Below are 20,740 nucleotides of genomic sequence, written 5' to 3'. Positions count from 1 at the left end.
TGCTGAGCCTGCGAAGCTCTTGAAGGAATTCGTCAAGTGATACCCCGGGTTGTTGTCGAGTTGTGGCCAGTAGGTGCCGAGCAAAAATTTAGTTTGGGGCCTTAACATATAGTTGCTGTAGTGTTTGGATAGCGGAGTCATAGTCTACACAGTCTTCGATATAATCAAACACATGAGGGGATACATAATTAGCAAGCATTCGTAACTTATTAGGAACATTCTCACCACACTCCTCGAGAAAGTTGCTGAAGGAACGATACCAGTGTTTCCATACCTTAGCAGCTGTAAGTGAATTCGGGTCCAGGTTGAGACGGGCGGGTCTGAGTAGTTTCTCCATGATGGATTGATTACTACATCCGAGTTCCCTTCTACAGTTTGAATCGTAGCTGTCTGTTCCCAAATCACGCAGAGCGTGGAGCGGGTTGCAGTTGATTAAATTGATGTAAGAAAACTACTAGGCACTTGGTCGGAGTATTAAACAAGGCTTTAATCAACTGTCTTTCAACATGGAGATCTAGTTGTGTCCTTCACTAGTCCCTGTTAAAGAATGTCCTGAGCAAGCTGGGCCCATGCCCGAGTATTTATACTCTCCCTGGACAGCGCCACCAGCAGGCCGCCCAGTATCAATTTATAGGTAATTTCCACATGAATGACAAGATTCATGTCACTTTCCATACCTCGGGAGCCTACTGTCAAAAAGGGCAGAGGTCGATGACGAAGTCCAACACTGCCTTCAGTGTGCCAGTGCAGCCTTCGGTTGCCTGAGGAAGAGTGTGTTTCAAGACCAGGACCTCAAACCCGGCACCAAGCTCATGGTCTACAGAGCAGCAGTGATACTTATCCGCCCTGCTGTATGCCTCAGAGACATGGACCATGTACAGCAGGCACCTCAAAGCACTGGAGAGGTACCACCAACGCTGCCTCCACAAGATCCTACAAATTAATTGGCAGGATAGGCGCACCGACGTCAGTGTTCTCGCTCAGGCCAACATCCCCAGCATCGAAGCTTTGACCACACTTGTGTGACGGGTCACATCGTCCGCATGCCTGATACAAGACTCCCAAAACAAGTGCTCTACTCAGAGCTCCGACACGGCAGGAGAGCCCCAGGTGGGCAGAGGAAACGCTTCAAGGACACCCTCAAAGCCTCCTTGGAAAAGTGCAACTGACACCTGGGAATCCCTGGCCCAAGACCGCACAAAGTGGAGGAGAAGCATCCGGGAAGGCGCCGAACACCGAGTCTCTTTGCCAGGAGCAAGCGGAAGCCAAGCGCAAACAGCGCACGTCAACCCAAGCACCCCACCCACCCGCCCCTTCAACCACCGTCTGCCCCACTTGTGACAGAGACTGAAGGTCCCGCATTGGACTCATCAGTCACCAGAGAACTCATTTTTAATGTGGAAGCAAGTCATCCTCGGTTCTGAGGGACTGTCCAAGAAGAGAAGGCCCTAAGCTCTGGAATTCCCTGCCTAAACCTCTCCGCCTCGCTACCTCTCTTTCCTCCTTTAAGACGCTCCTTAAAACTTAACTCTTTGACCAAGCTTTTGGTCACCTGCCCTAATTTATCCTTATGTGGATCGGTGTCAAATATTTTGTCTTAAAATACTCCTGTGCAGCGCCTTGGGACATTTTACTACGTTAAAGGCGCTATATAAATACAAGTTGTTGTTGTCTGTCTTTAAGGGGCCCACATTACTCTTAGTCACCGTTTTTCTCTTAATATACTTGTAAAAACCTTTAGTGCTGTCCTCGCATTCCCTTTTTGCAGCTAACTACTAACTTTGTATCCCTTTGCTGTTCTTTATAACGGTCCCAGTCCCCGGGATCTCTACTGTTCTTCGCATTTGTAATAAGCCCTTTCCTTTAGTTTGATACTGTCTCTCACTTCTTTTGTTGACCAAAGTTGATTAATTTCACAAGCAGAGCTCTTGCCCTTCAGGGGTATGTACAGGTTTTGTATTCTACCAAATATTTCTTTGAACATGCCCCACTGTTCACAGAATCATACAGCACAGGAGGTCGTCATTCGGCCCATCGTGCCTGTGCTGGCTCTTTGAAAGAGCTGTCAAATTAATCCCACACTGCCGTGCTTTCCCCACAGCCCTGCATTTTTTCCCCTTCAAGTATTTATCCAATTCCCTTTTGAAAGTTACTATTGAATCTACTTCCACCACTCTTTCAGCCAGCACAAACCAGATCATCATAACACGTTGCGTAAAAGAAATTCTCATCTCGCCTCTGGATCTTTTGCCATTTACCTTAAATCCGTGTCCTCTGGTTACCAACCTGCCTGCCAGTGGAAACAATTTCTTCCTATTTACTCAATCAAAACCTCTCAATTTTGAACACCTCTATTAAATCTCCCCTTAACTTTCTCTGCTCTAAGAACAACAATCCCAGTTTCTCTAATCTCTTCACATTACTGTTGGTACCATTCCAGTAAATCTCCTCTGCACCTCTCCAAGGCCTTGACATCCTTCCTAAAGTGTTGTGCCCAGAATTGAACACCATACCCCAGTTGAGCTCTAACCATTGATTTACAGGAAACTTTCGATTTACCGGCACCTAAATAACCGGAAATCTCGGTTAACCGGCAAAATTCAGGAGTAGGTTCAGGTAAGTTTTACTTCATATTCTACTTGCCTTCCTCGATCTGTTGCTGTGCAAGGGTGTGGCTGCAGCTGTTGCTAAGTTACAGAGACGCTTGGAACTTGTGGCCATTGTTCTGCACTGGTTTGTTGCTTTATACGGAGCTGTCAGCTCTCCGTATCTTTTACTATAGCTTTCGGTTATCTGGAATTTTTGATGAACCGGCACCACGTCGGTCCCGGATAAAAAAAAGTTTCCTGTATAAAGGTTTAGCATAACTTACTTTCTTTTGTACTCTATACCTCTATTTATAAAGCCAAGGATCCAGTATGTCTTTTTAACGGCCTTGTCAGCTTGTTCTGCTACCTTCAAGGATTTGTGCACATACACCCCCAGGTTTCTCTGTTCCTTTACCCCCTTTAAAATTGTACCATTTAGTTTTTAATGTCTCACCTCATTCTTCCTCCAAAATGTATCACTTCACACTTCCCTGTATTAAGTGTCATCTGCCATGTGTCTGCCCATTTCACCAGTCTGTCTATGTCTTCCTGAAGTCTGCTACTATCCTCCTCATTGTTTACTACATTTTAGAGTTTCGTGTCATCTGCAAACTTTGAAATTATGCCCTTTATACCCAAGTCCAAGTCATTAATATGTATCACAAAGAGCAGTGGTCCTAATACTGACCCCTGGGGGATACCACTGTATACTTCCCTCCAGTCGGAAAAAACAACCCTACATCACTACTCTCTAATTTCTTAGCCAATTTCGTATCTATGCTGCCACTGCCTCTTTAATCCTATGGGCTTCAATTTTGTCTATTATGTGATAGTTTTATCAAACCCCTTTTGAAAGTTCATATACACATCAACTGCACAACCGTCATCAACCCTCTCCATTGCCTCTTCGGATCCATAATTCCAGATAAAATTGGACAGCATTTAGAAACGTATGGGTTAACCAAGGAAAGCCATGAAGATGTGGCTTGATTTTAAGAATAGTTTTTTTTTTTTTTTATAAAAGTGCCGACTGGATAAAGAGAATGTAGTAGATGGACTTTCAGAAGGCATTTCATAAAGGGGGAAAAATTAATTTGCTTTCCGCCTCTCGTTAGCGCCCTAAGAGGGCGGTAATGGGGCACAAAGCAACTAGCGCCCAGGCCGCTTGCGAAATTGACCAGACATTTTGCGGCGGCGCTAAACACTACCGCCACGATCTCCTGCGCCCGCAGATCGTGACGTCAATCGAGCGTGCAACGCCCTGGACCGGATATTGAGTGGCACCCCCTGCCTTTCCGCCTGCTACTAGCAGTGACAGGTAGAGGGGAATGTTTTGCAGTCGTGAAGGGACTGGGGGAGCGCTATTTAAAGGTGGCCGCTTCCTGCCTTTTTTTGTCGGGGGGCATTTTTGCACCACGCATTCTGAGAGAGAGAGCGAGAGCGAGAGAGACTCTTCTGGAGAGATTCAACGCTGTGGGAAGGAGTTTTTGGGTACTGAGCAGCACTTTGCAGGTTCATTTTGATTTGACCTTCCTTGTATCGATTTAGGAGAGACTGTGGGGGCTGCACTCTGAGCTCTTTCCCTGGGCCTCTCCATTGTTTTTCCAGCAGATTTGATGTACAGGTCTCTCCAGGCCGAGATTCAAGACTGCAATGAGCAGGGTGTGGATGGAGAGCAAGATCGACCCTCCCCTTCAAGAACTGGCCGGCGCCAGTGTGTCTGTGTTCCATTGCTGACTGACAGCACATGAGCTTCACCAGCGCTCTGAGGTAGTGCCTCGCTCCTCGGCGTTAGCACCTTAAGAGAGGTGTGTAGCGCCTGATTTAGCGTTCCAATCACCTCCAGGGGCGATAGAAACCAAGTTTGCAGTCGGAGGCGATAATTAGCACCAGACGCTAAACTTTGCGCCCAGCCGATAATTGCGCCCCAAACGGGGCGATACTGAATTTCTCCCTTAAAGTGTCTTACAAAAAGGTTTTGGTAGAAAAATTCAGGCATATGGTATAGGAAAATGTAGCAGCATAGACAGGGAACAAAGAGTTAGGGTAAATTGGTTTTGTTTCAATTGGAGACATACTGTGACATGAAACTTTTAAAGTGAACACATCGCTAGTGATTTGCCCCATTAGATAATGGTCCAATTCTGGTGTGCACTGATAAATAAATAAGGAAGAAATCAGAGACATCTTTTGAGACATCTCACATCCACCCATTTTGACTTAGTCACGCATAATTTTGGATGCCTTTACTTACCTGTGTGCTGGAAAGGAAATGCTGTGATTCACAGTTTGATTCTATCAGGGTCTGTAACAGGTCTCTTATATCTTCAGTCTTTATATGACCTTCCTGTCCCCTAGGAAAAGAGGAAAGGAGTTATCAAACATTATTTCATCATATGTGCCTTCAAATAAACAGGCACTGCACATTTTACTTACTCAAAAAAGTGAGCTGCATATTACTTTTTCCAATTTATTGCACTCTAAATTGCTGCTCTATTGCTCCCCTCCTACAAAGATCATCTCTAAAATCTTCCTTTAATTTGGAAAGTTATCTATAGTTCAGTTCAACCAGAGGAGATGATGGAAGTAGCGAGGGAAGGAAAGAAAGGGGAAAGGAGGGAATTAAGGGTAAGAATAGGGTACAAAGGAAGTAATGGAGAAGGGCAAGGAAAAAAAAGAAAGGAAGTGATGCCTTCCCAAGGAAGAAAGAATTGCATTTCTGTATGGCCCCTGACATGCATAGACCTTTGCAAACTGCTTGCAAGCCAATGAATTACTTTTTGAACTGCAGTCACTATTGTTATGTAGGCAAATGTAACAGCTAATTTGCATACAGGAAAGTCCTCCAAACAGTAATCAGATGAATGATCACCATCAGTTTTAGTGCCTTTTGTTCAGGGATAAATGTAGTTCAGCACTACAGAGCCGAGAGAGACCAGTGGAGTGAAAAATGTGTGGCATTTTAGCCTCAACAGGGGTTCAGCATTGAGGCGCAGTTGGACAGGAGCTTTCTTTGTGGTAATTAATACTTGCGTGAAGTGGGTAAGTGGAGTTTGATTCCTGCAAGAGTTCGGTGCGAAAGAGAGTTCAAGCTCAGACTATCTACATTTTTAACTTGGGCAGACACAGAGGGACGGCAGTGCAGGGAACCCTGGTGATGTGACTCGAGTGCAGTATGTGGGCCATCATGGATCTTCAGTGCATCTCGGGGCATCACATTTGAGCTAAACGTGGGAAAATGGAGTCTCTGAAGCAGAGGATTACAGGCTTCCAAGAACAATTACAGCATCAGAGAATACAAGATGTTTCTGGATTGTACTCTCCAGGATGTGATCACGCAAGAGGCAGTGCGAGACAGTTCAGGACACAGAGATAGTGTAGAAAGAAAGAAGTTGTTGACCATCCATAGTGGGAGTCAGGACTCAAAAGGTGCAGGGAACCTCCGAGTTACTGGAACTGTCCAATGCATACATAGTGATGGACAAGAACAGTGGCTCAGAGGAGGGTGATCCTGAGCAATATGATGAGCATTTAGAATTCCTTTGGTGATCTAAGGACAGCCAGCATAGATGTGTTAAAGACAAGTTGTGTTTGACTAATTTGGATAGATAAAGGGAATGCAATAAATGTGGATGTTCAGAAGGCATTCAATAAAGTGTCTCACAAAAGGCTTGTTAGAAAAATTATGTACGGTATGAGAAGAAATGCAGCAATGTAGATAGAAAGTTGGTTGACTGAGAGGAAACGAGTTAGGATAAATTAATACTACTGTGATTGGAGGAGGATTGTAAGCTGTATATCCCACGGGTCAGTACTGGGTTCAACTTCATTCTTTGTGCATATAGATGATTTGGACACAGGCATAGAAAACACAATTTTGAATTATATTGACAAAACCAAAGTATTGAATTTGGCAAAAAGTATAAAGCTCTAGGAAGTCAGTAATGTTTTAGGATTTTTTTGACCATTTTCCACAGAAAGGATTTGGGAAAAGTGTTACTTTTAAATGTTGGGAAGTGTTGACACAAGTTTAATAAAAGCATTAGAATAAAAGGCTAAAATATTAATGAGCTAAGGTTGGACGTTGTTTCCCCAAGGACTGTAAGTAATAAGCAATTTATTAGCCTGTCTCACTAATCAGTAAACACGTTACATCCATTGTGTTCAGCAGTCTCTGGTCCCGGGCACTCGAGTAGGGTGGTGTGGTATACCTTCCTTGCTGGCTGTGAACAGAAAGTGATAAAAACAGAGACAGAGACACAAGCCAGTCAATCAGGTCTAGCAGAGGCTACAAAGTCAGTAAAGATTTTTAAGCAGAAGCTGAGAGGGCAACCGTTTACCAGGCTCAGAAGAAGAATGCAGAATGGTTATTGAGTTATTTTGTTTAAGTCAAGCAAGACAACACACTGATGTAGGAAAGCATAGCATATTCATTTTAGTATTATGCAAATATGTACTGATTAGATTACGTGAAACTGATCATAATTGTTGCTATGTATCACTTGCTGTGTAATGCAGCTTAAGGATTCAGATCTGGCCTCCTTGTACCAATTTTTTTCTTAGTATATCTTTGAAAAGATTGAACAAGAATTGCATAGAATTTGCAGCACACGAACAGGCCATTTGGCCCAACAGGTTCATTGCTCCACACGAGCCTTACTTCATCTCACCCTATCGCCATATCCTTCTATTCCTTTCTCACTCATGTATCTAGCATCCCCTTAAATGCATCTATGGTATTCGCCTCAACTACTCCATGTGGGAGCAAGTTCCATATTCTCACTACTCTCTGAGCAAATAAGTTTCTCCTAAATTTCTTATTGGATTATCTTATATTTATAGCCCCTAGTTTTGGTCTCCCCCACAAGTGGAACGTCATCTCAACATCTTCCCTAGTGAACCCTTCATAATTTTATACACCTCTCTCAGCCTTCTCTTTCCAAGAGAAAAGAACCAAAGACACAAATATCCAGTAAAAAGACAAATTAGCAGAATGGGAAGCCAGGTGAAAGATACAATTAAATGAGTCATTTGGAAGGAAAAACAAGAAATGGGAGTATACAGACGATGGAAAAAAATGAAAAATGTGGATAAACATAGATCTAGGGCTTCAAATACATAATTCCCTGAAAGTGTAAGTGCAGGTAGAGAAAGCCACAGAACAAAAAGGGCAACACCACTTTGGGTTTTATAAATTGGAACAAGTAGTACAAGAAAAAAAAAGAGAAATACATACAAAGCCACATTTAGTGCACTGTGTACAGTTTTGGGTACTGGATTATAGAAAAGACATTAAAGCCATGCAGAGTATACAGCAGAACTATTAGGATGATGCCAGGGATAGGAAACCATAGTTATGATATGAGACTTGAGATATTACGACAGACTTCACTGTTGCTGTGGAAATAAAGAGGACATTTAATAGAGTTTTTTAAAATTGTGAAGTGTTTGAATAGAATGAATGGGGAAAAAACTATTTTTTCTGGTTGGGAATCAGTGACAATTTAAAACCGCCACTGAGAGTGTGACGAGAGAGGTTAAGAGAAATGTATTTATGCAGCAAGTTGTTGGAGAATGGAATACTTTGCCACACGGAGTGATTGATGTAGAGACCACTGCCTTTTTTAAGGGGAAATTGGATAAATATTTGAACTAAAGGAAAATACAGGTATGGGGGGGGGGGGGGGGGAAAAAAGAGCAGGGAAATGGGATTCGTTTTGGATTGGTCTAGCAAAGAGCAGGTCAGCTGTAATGATTCTCTGCTAAGGAAACTGTTAACTAATCACTTCACACTTAAAATTTAACAGAATAGATTGCTATTGAAGCATGGCTGAACTGGTGCAGTGAACACATTTGACTCAATGGCTTTTTTTTTCATTCTAACTTGTGTTTTATAAAATTTCCACACAATAAATTACACTTATTTGGTGCATTAACTCAAGTTCTTTCAGTTCTGCACTGCTGAGCGTAGAATATTTCGATGACTGTTGAAACTGCTAGAGTGCACAGACTGGCTGGTATGGGGCAGAGGTTTATGCATAGCCTAGCACAGAGCTGTTCACTGTATCTGACCTCTTCTAATTCAATGCAGTGACTGTTTCTTTAATATAAAAGCACTGTTCTCCCTCAGTAGCACATTCAGGATTGGCAAAATGGATCCAAACCAGGGGAAAGTTCAAAAACTGGACCAGAAGGAGATATCCAACTTGCAGTATTTACACTGTGATAAACTTATATAAAAAGCAAAGTTTACTGTGGGTTAAAATCTACCCAAAATGTGCTTCTCACATAGACACTCCCTCCTCCATGTGCAAACACATACCTGTGTTCAGTTCCATGAAGCAACTCTTTAAGCCGAACGGTCAACTGTAGGAATTGCTGCCGTGTGCTCTCCAGGCGCTGCTGGACGTTTAGTGCATTGCCTTCTATACTGCGGGTGGCGGCACTCTGACTGCATTTCACCGGGATACTTTCGGGCTCTCCTCGCTGCCGCTTGCGGGACACAAGTTTGCGCTCCTGCTCCTCCAAGTCTGCAAGCATCTGTTGCAGTTCGCGTATCCGCTGTTGATCTCGCTGGTGTTGTAACTCCAGCTCATGCTGTTTAGGAGTCGGGTAATTAAAAGACAAAGTGAAAAAAGTGCAACAGCAGCTACAGCCATGGTGCTTAGCTAATTAGAACACATTAATCATGAAACATGGTTTATAAATTTAGAAGTGCTCTTTTAGCCTCACTTTTCATTTACAGACATTCCCCATTATCTACATTGAGAGAGTCCTGAATTCTCTGCCCACTACAGATGCTCAGAGACTCTCTGATGTTGCTAGCTGGTGTACCAGGATAGGCTAAGGAAGAATTAAAGGGCTTAGCATTAAGATTACATTTGTTGTTGCTGAGTATTTACAAAGTGAATTAGTTAATGGCTGCTCACCTTTGGGCTCTGGGTTCAAATCCCAGACGGATGGCCACATTAAAGACGTTGGGAAGTCTCAATCCAGTTCCTAATAGACATGGGACTACAGCACAAGACTGACCCTAATTTGCAACATAATTCAGGGGTGCCAGAGCATGTGGGGAATGGAAAAAGCATCACACTGATGCAGCAGGATTGCTCTTCTGAGCTTGGAGCTGAGGCATGTTGTTGCGGCCGAGAAGAGAGCTTTACTCTGCATGTAGCTGTGCTATATCACACCTGGGAATGTTCGATGCTGCCGATGGAATGTCTGAAATGGGAAGAGCTCCAATCCCAAGCGCTAATATTCCTCACTTTGGTGAATACAAAAAACAATTCTCACAAAAATCACACTGCTTAAGTAGCCGATATTCTCAACCGCTGTACACTTCTGTTCAGCTTTATGGCACCAGCCATAGTCTTTCTCATCAACCAGCAGAAATGACCAATGAATAGGGAAGATTACATATAGTATGTGCCTGGCTATGCTGGAATGGAGAATGCGTTGTCTAAGATAACATTCTAACTCCATCCCTCTCCCTGGCTACTTCTGAGGCCGAACCACTCCGTCTGTAACCTTGGCCCTGATGCTGAGCTTCACACCCGATATCCTCTCCAGCACCAAGACCACCTACTTCCACCTCCATAAAATCATCCGTCTCCATCATTTCCTCAGCCTATCTGCTACTGAAACCCTTATCCATGCCTTTGTTAACTCGAGTCTTGAATATTCCAATGCTCTCCTGGCCTTCCACCTTAGCTTCAGCTCATCCAAAATTCTGCTGTCTCGATTTAAAAATCTTCATCTTTGTTCTCAAATCCCTCCATGGCCACACCCCTCCCTATCTCTGTAACCTCCTCCAGCCCCACAACACTCCGAGATCTCTGTGCTCCTCCAATTCTGGCCTCTTGCGCAATCCCAATTTTAATCGCTCCACCATTGGCAGCCGTGCCTTCAGCTGCCTAGGCCCTAAGCTCTGGAATTCCCTCCTTAAACCTCTCCGCCTCCTTTAAGACACTCCTTAAAACCTACCATCTGCCCTAATATCTCACGTGGCTTGGTGTCAAATTTTGTTTGATAACGCTCCTGTGAAGTGCGTTGGGACAGTTTACTAAGTTAAAGGTGTTACATAAATGCAAGTTGTTGTAAAACATTTTTTTTTTTTTTTTTTAATTACTGAAAATATTTACTTTTTTAATTTTAGTAGTTTCATTTTGAATTTCAATATAATGAACTTTACTCCAGTGGTTGACTGATTCGTTGCTCACCATTCTGTCTTTCACCATCTCATATTCTTGTTCATGGTCAGCTAACTCTCGTCTCTCCTGCCTCCTCTCTCGATCCCTCAGATCATCCTTATTTCGCTCCTTCTCTTTGGCTGCTAGAATGTTAGCTTGAAGCCTCTCTCGCTCAGTCTGCATCCGAAGGCTATGCTGCCTTTCAGACTCCAGCAAGCGGTTGAGTTCCTGTACCTGGGCCTGAATGGACTCGAGCATAGACCTCAGTTTGGAGCCGACTTCCCGTTCTTTCTGATTTTCCTGCCGGGCCAGTTGGATTTCATCTTCGAGGTTTCGCTTCGCTGCAATAGCTTGCTGTTGTGTTTTCTCAATCATAGTAGCTAGCTCAACAGTCCTCTTCCTTTCGTCCTCAAGCTGACTCTGCAACTCCTTTATAAAGGCACGTTCCTGAGTAGCAGTTTCATCACGCCGGGAATTCACATGCTGGTATAGCTGTTCTGACCGAGTACGCTCACGATCCAAGGAATCGCTCAACTCTGATAAGTGGCTTCTCTCCATTTTCAGTAGGTCCTGAGTCTCTGCCAGCTTCCTGCGCTCCCGCGACAGCAATGATTCGCTGTTCAATAACTTGGCTTCAATTTCTTTGTGACTGTTGCTGTTTGCCACCCGCTCTTCCTCCAAGGCGACAGACAACTGATGGTTGTGCACACGTTTGTCTTCCAGAGCCTTCTGCAGTTTCTGGAATAAAAAAGAGACAGCGTACTTTTTTGCCATCATTTTCCATATTAATAGCCACAAGAATACGAAGTTTCTTCAAATCTTGCAAAACAAAGTTATCCCATCACAAACACAGGCAGAGAGTACAAAAGGAAGTTATGATGAACCTTTATAAAACACTGGTTCAGCCTCAACTGGAGTAGTGTGTCCAATTCTGGGCACCGCACTTTAGGAACAATGTGAAGGCCTTACAGAGGGTTCAGAAAAGATTTACAAGAATTAGTCCAGGGATGAGGAACTTCAGTTACGTGGATAGACTGGAGAAGCTGGGGCTGTTCTTAGAGCAGAGAAGATTGAGAAGAGATTTGATAGAGGTGTTCAAAATCATGTGGAGTCTAGACAGAGAGAAACTGCTCCCATTGGCAGAAGGGTCAAGAACCAGAGGACACAGATTTAAGGCGAATGGCAAAAGAACCAAAGGCGACATGAGGAAAAACTTTTTTACGCAGCGAGTGGTTAGGATCTGGAATGCACTGCCTGAAAGGATGGTGGAGGCAGATTCAATCGTGGCTTTCCAAAGGGAATTGGATAAGTAGCTGAAGGAAAAAAAATTGCAGGACTACGGGGAAAGGGCGGGGGAGTGGGACCAGCTGAAGTGCTCTTGCAGAGAGGCGGCATGGGCTCGACGGGCCAAATGGCCTCCTTCTGTGCTGTAACCATGCTATGATTATATGATTCTACAGAAACCCCATACACTACCAACACTGAATTCAGAATTTCAACTTTCCCTTCTTAGCAATCTAGTAAAAAGCACACCAGTATTATCCTTTCATAATGCATTTGATCTAAATTCCTGGAGTTATCTTTTTTCTATACTGTGGTGTTTGAGTATTTGTAGCCAAAAAATGAGGCACATCATGTTAAATTCATTATTTTTATGCTTGCTCGAAGCCTGCTGATCTACTGTGGTATCAGCTGTAATGATGTTTCTTGTAACTTTTGTTCTCGGTGAATAAATAATGGAGACGGATTCTACAAGGACTGATCCGGTGACCAAGGAGCTTAGTTTCAGGAGTGACATTCCTTGAATTAAGAAGTTCACAGAATCTTACAGCATAGGAGGAGGCCATTCGGACCATCGGCCTGTGCCGGCTCTTTGAAAGAGCTATCCAATTAGTCCCACTCCCCTGCTCTTTCCCCACAGCCCTGCAATTTTCTCGACTTCAAATATTTATCCAATTCCCTTTTGAAAGTTACCACTGAATCTGTTTCCACCACCCTTTCAGGCAGTGCATTCCAGATCATAATAACTTGCTGCGTAAATTTTTTTCTCCTCAGCTCACCTTAAATCCATGTCCTCTGGTTACCAACCCTTCTGCCACTGGAAACAGTTTCTCCCTATTTACTCTATCAAAACCCTTCATGACTTTGAACACTTCTATTAAATCTCCCCTTAACCTTCTCTGTTCTAAGAAGAACAACCCGTTTCTCCAGTCTCTCCACCTAACTGAAGTCCCTCATCTCTGGTATCATTCTAGTAAATCTCCTCTGCACCCTCTCCAAGACTTCGACATCCTTCCTAAAGTGTGGTGCCCAGAACTGGACACAATAATCCAGCTGAGGCCGAACCAGTGATTTTAAAGGTTTAGCATAAATTTCTTGCTTTTGTACTCTATGCCTTTATTTATAAAGCCAAGGATCCAGTATGTCTTTTTAACAGCCTTCTCAACTTGTCCAGCCAGCTTTCAAGATTTCTGTACGTAAACCCCCAGGTGTCTCTGTTCCTGCACCCACTTTAAAATTGTACCATTTAGTTCACATTGACTCTCCTCATTCTTCCTACCAAAATGCACCACTTAACACTTCTCGGCATTAAGTTTCATCTGCCATGTGTCTGCCCATTTCACCAGTCTGAAGTCTGCTACTATCGTCCTCACTGTTTACCACATTTCCGAGTTTAGTGTCATCTACAAACTGTGAAGTTATCTCCTGACTAACCATGTCCAGGTCTTTAATATACATCAAAAAGAGCAGTGGTCCCAACACCAACCCCTGGGGGACACTGCTGTATACTTCGCTCCAGTCTGAAAATCAACCGTTCACTACTACTCTCTGCTTTCTGTCCCTTAGCCAATTTCATATCCATGCTGCCACTGCCTCTTTAATCCCAAGGGCTTCAATTCTGCTAATTCTGACTAAGACGACAAAAAATTCAAAAATGTGTTTAGAATGCATGTACGTAAACGCACAAAGTGTGGTGAATAAGGTTGGTGAGCTACAAGCACAATTAGCCATGTGGCAATAACAGAAACGTGGCTTAAAAACAGTGAGGACTGGGCACTTAATATTCAAGGGTACAAGGTGTTCAGAAAAGATAGGGAAGGAAAAAAAAGGGAGGTGGGGTGGCAGTGCTGATTAAGGAAGACATTGTAGTATTGGAAAGGGAGGATGTTCTTGAGGGGACAAGGACAGAATCCATTTGGAGTTGAGGAGCAAAAAGGGTATGATCACGCTATTGGGGGTATTCTACAGGCCTCCAAATAGTGAGGGCGCGGTAGAGGAGCAAATCTGCAGGGAAATCGCAGAGATATGCAAGAGCTATAGAGTGGTGATACTGGGGGACTTTAATTACCCAAATATCAATTGGGATAATGCTAGGGTAAAGGGAAAGGAGGGGGAGGAATTTCTGAAATGTGTTCAAGAGAATTTCCTTGACCAGTATGTTCTTGACCAAACTAGGAAGGAGGCATTGCTGGATCTGGTGCTGGGGAATGAGGTGGGCCAGGTCGACCAAGTGTCTGTGGAAGAACACTTGGGTACGAGTGATCATCGTATCATAAGATTTAGATTAGCAATGGAGAGGAGCAAGGAACAATCTAGAGTGGAACTTCTAAACTGGGATAGGGCTAACTTCAATGGGATGTGAAAGGATCTAGCCAGGGTAAAATGGAACCAAAGACTGAGGAGAAAAACTGTAACGGAACAATGGGTGATCTTTAAGGAGATGTTCCAAGTACAGGCTAGGTACATTCCAACAATATGGAAGGGTAAGGGAACCAAAGCAAGGGCTCCTTGGATGACGAGGGAAATAGAGAAGATAATGAAACAAAAAAAAGAGGGTGTATGATGAATATCAGGTGAATTCTTCAAGGGAGAACCAGACCAGATATAATAAGTTGAGAGGGGAAGTGAAGATGAAAATAAAATTAGCAAAGAGAGAATGAGAGTAGAATGGCAGTTAACATAAAAGGGAACCCAAAAATCTTCTACCGGCATGTAAACAGTAAGCGGGTACTAAGAGGCGGGGTGAGGCCTATTAGGGGCAAAGAAGGTGATATATGCTTAGAGGCGCAGGGCAAGGCTAGAATACTCGATGAGTACTTTGTATCGGTGTTTACTAAGGAGGTGGATGCTGACAAAATATCAGAAGAAGTGGAAAAGGTAGAAGCAATGGAAGGGATGAAAATTGAGAAACAGGATGTACTAGAAAGGCTGGGTATGCTTAGAATGGATAAATCGCTTGGTTCAGATGGCTTGCATCCCAGGTTGCTAAGGGAATTGGGGGGAGGAGCTAGCGGAAGGGCTTGCCATAATTTTGCAATCTTCCCTAGATGCGGGGGAGGTGCCTGAGGATTGGAAAGTGGCAAATGTGACACGATTGTTCAAGAAAGGGTGTAAGGGCAATCCTAGTAACTACAGGCTGGTCAGTTTAATATCAGTGGTGGGTAAAGTTTCAAAAACAATAATCAAGGAAAAAATTAACGGGCACTTGAGAGGTTTAAGCTAATTAAGGAGAGCCAACACGGATTTGTAAAAGGCAGATCGTGTTTGACTAATCGAATTGAATTTTTTGATGAAGTAACGGAGGATTGATGAAGGGAATGCAATGGATGTTGTCTACATGGATTTTCGGAAGGCGTTTGACAAAGTACCACATAGAAGGCTGGTTAACAAAATTGAGGCTCATGGAATAGGTGGGTCAGTGGCAGCTTGGATAAGGAATTGGCTTGAGGGCAGAAAACAGCGAGTTGTGGTAAATGGCTGTTTTTCAGACTGGAGGATGGTAGACAGTGGTGTTCCCCAAGGGTCAGTGCTGGGGCCACTGCTTTTTTTGATATATATATATATAAATGGCCTGGATGTTGGAATACAGAGTAGAATTTCTAAATTTGCCGAAGACACCAAACTTGGGGGTGTGGAAAACAGTGATGATAATACCAATCGACTGCAACAGGACATAGTAAGGTTAGCAGAATGGGCAGATGGAATTTAATACAGAGAAGTGTGAGGTGATGTATTTTGGCAGAAGGAACAGGGAGAGGCAATATACACTTAATGACACAGTTTTAAAGAGTGTACAGGGACAGAGGGACCTGGGAGTTAATGTTCATAGGTCCCTGAAGGTGGCAGGACATATTGAGAGAGTGGTTAACAAAGCATATGGGATCTTGGGCTTCATAAATAGAGGTATTGAGTACTAAAGTAGAGAAATTATGCTGAACCTTTATAAAGCGCTGGTTAGGCCACAACTGGAGTATTGCGTCCAGTTCTGGTCACCACACTTTAGGAAGGATGTGAAGGCCCTCGAGAGGGTGCAGAGGAGATTTACCAGAATGGTTCCGGGGATCAGGGATCTTGGCTACAAGGACAGGTTGGAGAAGCTGGATTTGTTTTCATTAGAGCACAGGAGGTTGAGGGGTGATTTGATAAGAGGTGTACAAGATTATGATGGGTTTGGATAGGCTAGACGGGGAAAGACTGTTCCCACTAATTGATGATACAAGGACTAGGGGACACAGTTTTAAGGTTTTGGGTAAGAGATATGGGGGGGGGGGGGGGGGGCGGAGGGATGTGAGGAAAACCTTTTTATGCAGCGAGTGGTGAGGACCTGGAATTCACTGCCGACGGAAGTGGTGGAAGCGGAGACACTCAATGTTTTCAAGGGGAGACTGGATAGGCACTTGAGGGAAATAAACTTGCATGGCTACGGGGATAGAGCGGGGGAATGGGACTGACTGGATTGCTCTACAGAGAGCTGGCACGGACTCAATGGGCCAAATGGCCTCCTCCTTTGCCGTCATGACTCTATAAATCTATTATGTGGTACTTTATCAAATGCCTTTTGAAAGTCCATATACAAAGCATCAACCACACTACCCTTCAGCAACACGCTCGGTTACTTCATCAAAGAATTCAATCAAGTTTGTCAAACATGATTTCCTTTAATAAATCTGTGCTGGCTGTTATCGATTAACCCATGTTTTTCCAAGTGATAACTAATTTTGTCCCGGCTTGTTGTCTCAAAGTTTCCCCACCAGCACCGTTAAGCTGATTTTCCTGGTTATTTCCTCTTCCCTTTTCTGAACAGCCGAGTAACATTTGCAATTCCCCAAATTCTTCTGGCACCACTCCTGTTGACTCTCCCAGTCTTACCATACAAAACATACACACCTCCCAAAAATGGTCTGTCTTTTTCTCAGGAAAAGGAAGATACAATAGTACGACATAACAGCTATATGTCACACTGGCATACACATATCCCATCATTCCAAAAGGACAGTGCGCAGCAGGTGGTATCTTTCTTGAAAAAGAAGATCTTGACCATGTTCCTTCATTTACATCGACTGGAACCACCTGGCCCAAATAATACTCCCAGTGCAGCATGGTGGACCTTTCGGGAGAGACAACACCTACACTTTTGTGCTTAAGATGCTGTTAGTGCTGGAAAGTGGAACACTTTTTAACTTGCACATAGTTTCAGCAGCAAGCACTCCCAGCTCAGGTTAGATCCTACACTAGGAGGAGTTGAAGTTGGGCTTTCTGGAAGCAGTGTCAGGAAAGATCACCGTCAATGACGTCTGACGGTAGATCTAAATTTTACCCTGAAAGCAAAAGGCCTTAATTCAATATTGCCTACTGCCTCAGTACGACAGGGTACCAGTCCCATCTCTACCTGTGTGTTCTGGACATCAGGTAACCCTTCCTGACCCTAATGTATCATAGCTGCACCTGAGGCAGGACTTCAGAGCTTTTTATTCACATCTGAGAAACTTTTACAATGAACCATAGGATTGTGGACTTGAGCACTAATCAGCAGTGTGACTCGGACTCACAACAGAGCTGTGAAGCAACCACTACCTTGATGATCTGGTGTGATCTAACTTTATACTGTCATTTTACTTTCTACTTACCTGATGAGCCTGCCGTTCTTGTTCTTTGTGCTCTTTGTGATGGAGCTGCTCCTTCTCCACCATGTTCTGGAACTGCTGTACTTTTTGCCGTTCCTGGTCAAATGCCTTCGCTGCAGTTAGCAGTTCATTCTCTTTAGCGTTCAATTCTCCCCTAAAGCAGAAAGGAGTGGCAGACACAGGCGAAGGGGAGAGGGGCAGATGTGTGCAGGACAACCATGTGTCGGCGGCAAAAACAGAAATTCAAGAAGGGCATTGGTGGACAACAGAAATGATGCGTGGGGAGAGGGGAGGTGCGTGGAAGATAAAATCAGCCCATGAAAGAAGTGTGACGAGTAGTAAAAATGATACATAGGAAAAAAGGAGGCAATACAAACAACATTCAGGGGAGGCACATGAGTAGCATGCAGGCAGTTGAAACAGCATGCAAGAAAATGAGCAGGATAAGCAGCAGAGAAAAAAGATATTAGATCAGCAACTGTAGCAGATCTCTCTATCCCTTACTAAGTTACGATGACAATTTGTTAGTTCTGTTTTTGTTCTAAGACCATTATGGTACATCTCTGGCTGCATGCAAGACCACATGAGAGAACTTGAACCTCAAGTATCATCAGAGATGCATGAATCCAAAGTACATGTCCTGGAAGTCTATAACCAACAGTCACGAGCACTGCCTGAATTATCTGTGCTAGTGTCAGGAGTTTTTTCTTTGCAACAAAGGGGCTCTTCAGGTTTTGTAGGTCCAGAATATCTCAAACTTAGGGACAACAAAGTAACACCAATAGAATTCCCAGTTTTCCAGAGGCACGGGAACCTTATTTATGACCTGTGAAGATGAAGTTTCTGCCCGAGGGCAACAATTCCTTGGGAGGAACACTGTGACTGCTCTGAGCGACACTCACTCAGATCTCAGGGGATACCACTGAAGTGTAAAAGGAACATTTACTTAAAACCCTCATTCAGCCATCAAGGGAGAATTGCCCCACTTGTCTTGTAAAATGCCAGATGTGATTTCTCCCCATTGTTAAATCAATCAGCAATGGGGGCAAATACACTGTAATGGTTAAGATCCTTCTGGGACAAGGGGGCAGTAGTTGTAAGTACTTCACTTCTGGGCTTGTCAGGAATTATTGCACAAGAACAAGACCAACTTCTTTGTAGAGTGGGTGCCTGAAATCTTCAACAGCACATTTCCCGTCAAGCAGGATTCTCCGAGTGGCAGAGTGAATCCATGCTGACGCACCAATGCAGCTTGCTACAAAAGCTTTGTGATCGGTATTATCTGCTAGAAAATTAACAGAGTTGTTTCTGATACCATCAGGAGCATTTCAGCCAATTTGCTATGTTATAAGAAGAACATAAGAAATAGGAGCAGGAGTAGGCCAATCGGCCCCTCGAGCCTGCTCCGCCATTCAATAAGATCATGGCTGATCTGATCCTAACTGCCAATCCACTATCACAGAACCATCTCCTGAATCTAACAGAATTAGACACACGAAATAGGAGCAGGATCAGGCTACACGGCCCCTGGGCCCGCTCCGCTACCCACAGGGCCATGACCGATCCGAACCTAGACTCATGTCCAAATTCCTGCTCGCTCCCCATAACCCTTAATTCCCTTTACTTCTAGGAAACTGTCTATTTCTGTTTTAAATTTATGTAATGATGTATCTTCTACAGCTTTTTGGGGCAGCATATTCCATGGACCTACCACCCTCTGAGTGAAGTAGTTCCTCCTCATCTCAGTTTTGAAAGAGCAGCCCCTTATTCTAAGACTATGCCCCCTAGTTCTAGTTTCACCCATCATCGGGAACATCCTCCCCGCATCCACCCGATCCAACCCCTTCACAATCTTATATGTTTCAATAAGATCGCCTCTCATTCTTCTGAACTCCAATCAGTAGAGTCCCAATCTACTCAACCTCTCCTCATATGTCCATCCCCTCATCCCCGGGATTAACCGAGTGAACCTTCTTTGTACTGACTCGAGAGCAAGTATGTCCTTTCTTAAGTATGGACACCAAAACTGTATGCAGTATTCCAGGTGCGGTCTCACCAATACCTTGTACAACTGAAGCAATACCTCCCTATTTTTATATTCTATCCCCCTAGCAATGAAAGCCAACATTCCATTGGCCTTCTTAATCACTTGCTGCACCTGCATACTAACCTTTTGAGTTTCGTGCACCAGGACCCCCAGATCCCTTTGTACTTCAGTACTTTCCAGTTTCTTGCCATTAAGATAACTTCCTCTACGATTTTTCCTGCCAAAGTGCATAACCTCACACTTTCCAGTATTGTATTCCATCTGCCAAATCTCTGCCCACTTACTTAGCCTGTCTATGTCCCCTTGCAGGTTTTTTTATGTCCTCCTCACTCACTACTTTCCCTCCCATCTTGGTATCATCTGCAAACTTTGATATGTTACACTCGGTCCCCTCCTCCAAATCGTTAATATAGATTGTAAAGAGTTGGGGACCCAGCACTGACCCCTGCGGAACACCACTGGTTACTGATTGCCAGTCTGAGAACGAACCATTTATCCCAACTCTCTGCCTTCTGTTAGATAGCCAATCCTCTATCCATGCCAGAATATTACCCCCAATGTTGCTACAGCTTACTAACAGTTGTGATATGGAGATGCTGGTGTTGGACTGGGGTGGACAAATGTAGGAAGTCACAACACCAGGTTATAGTCCAACAGCTTTATTTGAAATCACAAGCTTTCGGCGTGCTGCTCCTTCGTCAGGTGAAGTGAAGAGATGCATATAAGCACAGCATATATAGTCAGAGAACACTGCCAGATGATTACAGGTAATCTTTCTAACTGCCCTTTATCACACCTTGGCAGAGAGATAATCACAGCAATCAAAGGTGTCCAAACAGGTCAGTCAGGAAAACATTACATCAAATGAGGTGGGGTCACAAGGGGTCAAATGTTGCAGATGCTGGGGTTTGTATGAAAAACAGAAAAAAAAAAAACTTTGCTGGAAATCACAGCAGGTCCGGCCGCATCTGTGCAGAGAGAACAAGCCAACGACGGCGCGAGTCTGGATGA

At 43.8% G+C, this 20,740-nt stretch overlaps 1 protein-coding gene across 7 annotated transcripts in view; it reads right to left on the bottom strand.

The window, feature by feature from the left end:
* Nucleotides 1-20,740, bottom strand: part of pcnt (pericentrin) — a 355,160-nt gene that overhangs the window by 23,351 nt on the left and 311,069 nt on the right. For 6 of the 7 annotated variants that reach the window (XM_085985354.1, XM_085985358.1, XM_085985355.1 and 3 more), the window contains 4 exons: nt 17,686-17,836; nt 10,808-11,515; nt 8,911-9,185; nt 4,843-4,942 (listed from right to left, as the gene is read on the bottom strand). In XM_085985354.1, coding sequence (XP_085841480.1) covers nt 4,843-4,942; nt 8,911-9,185; nt 10,808-11,515; nt 17,686-17,836 — 1,234 coding nt within the window. The other variant, XM_085985359.1, reaches the window with a different exon arrangement.

Source organism: Somniosus microcephalus, chromosome 4 (assembly GCF_052327205.1).
Source record: "Somniosus microcephalus isolate GS21.2 chromosome 4, FLI_Smic_1.0, whole genome shotgun sequence".
NCBI classification, from domain to species: domain Eukaryota; kingdom Metazoa; phylum Chordata; class Chondrichthyes; order Squaliformes; family Somniosidae; genus Somniosus; species Somniosus microcephalus.
The sequence above is the reverse complement of the archived record's forward strand: the minus strand, read 5'-3'. Positions and strand labels throughout refer to the sequence as shown.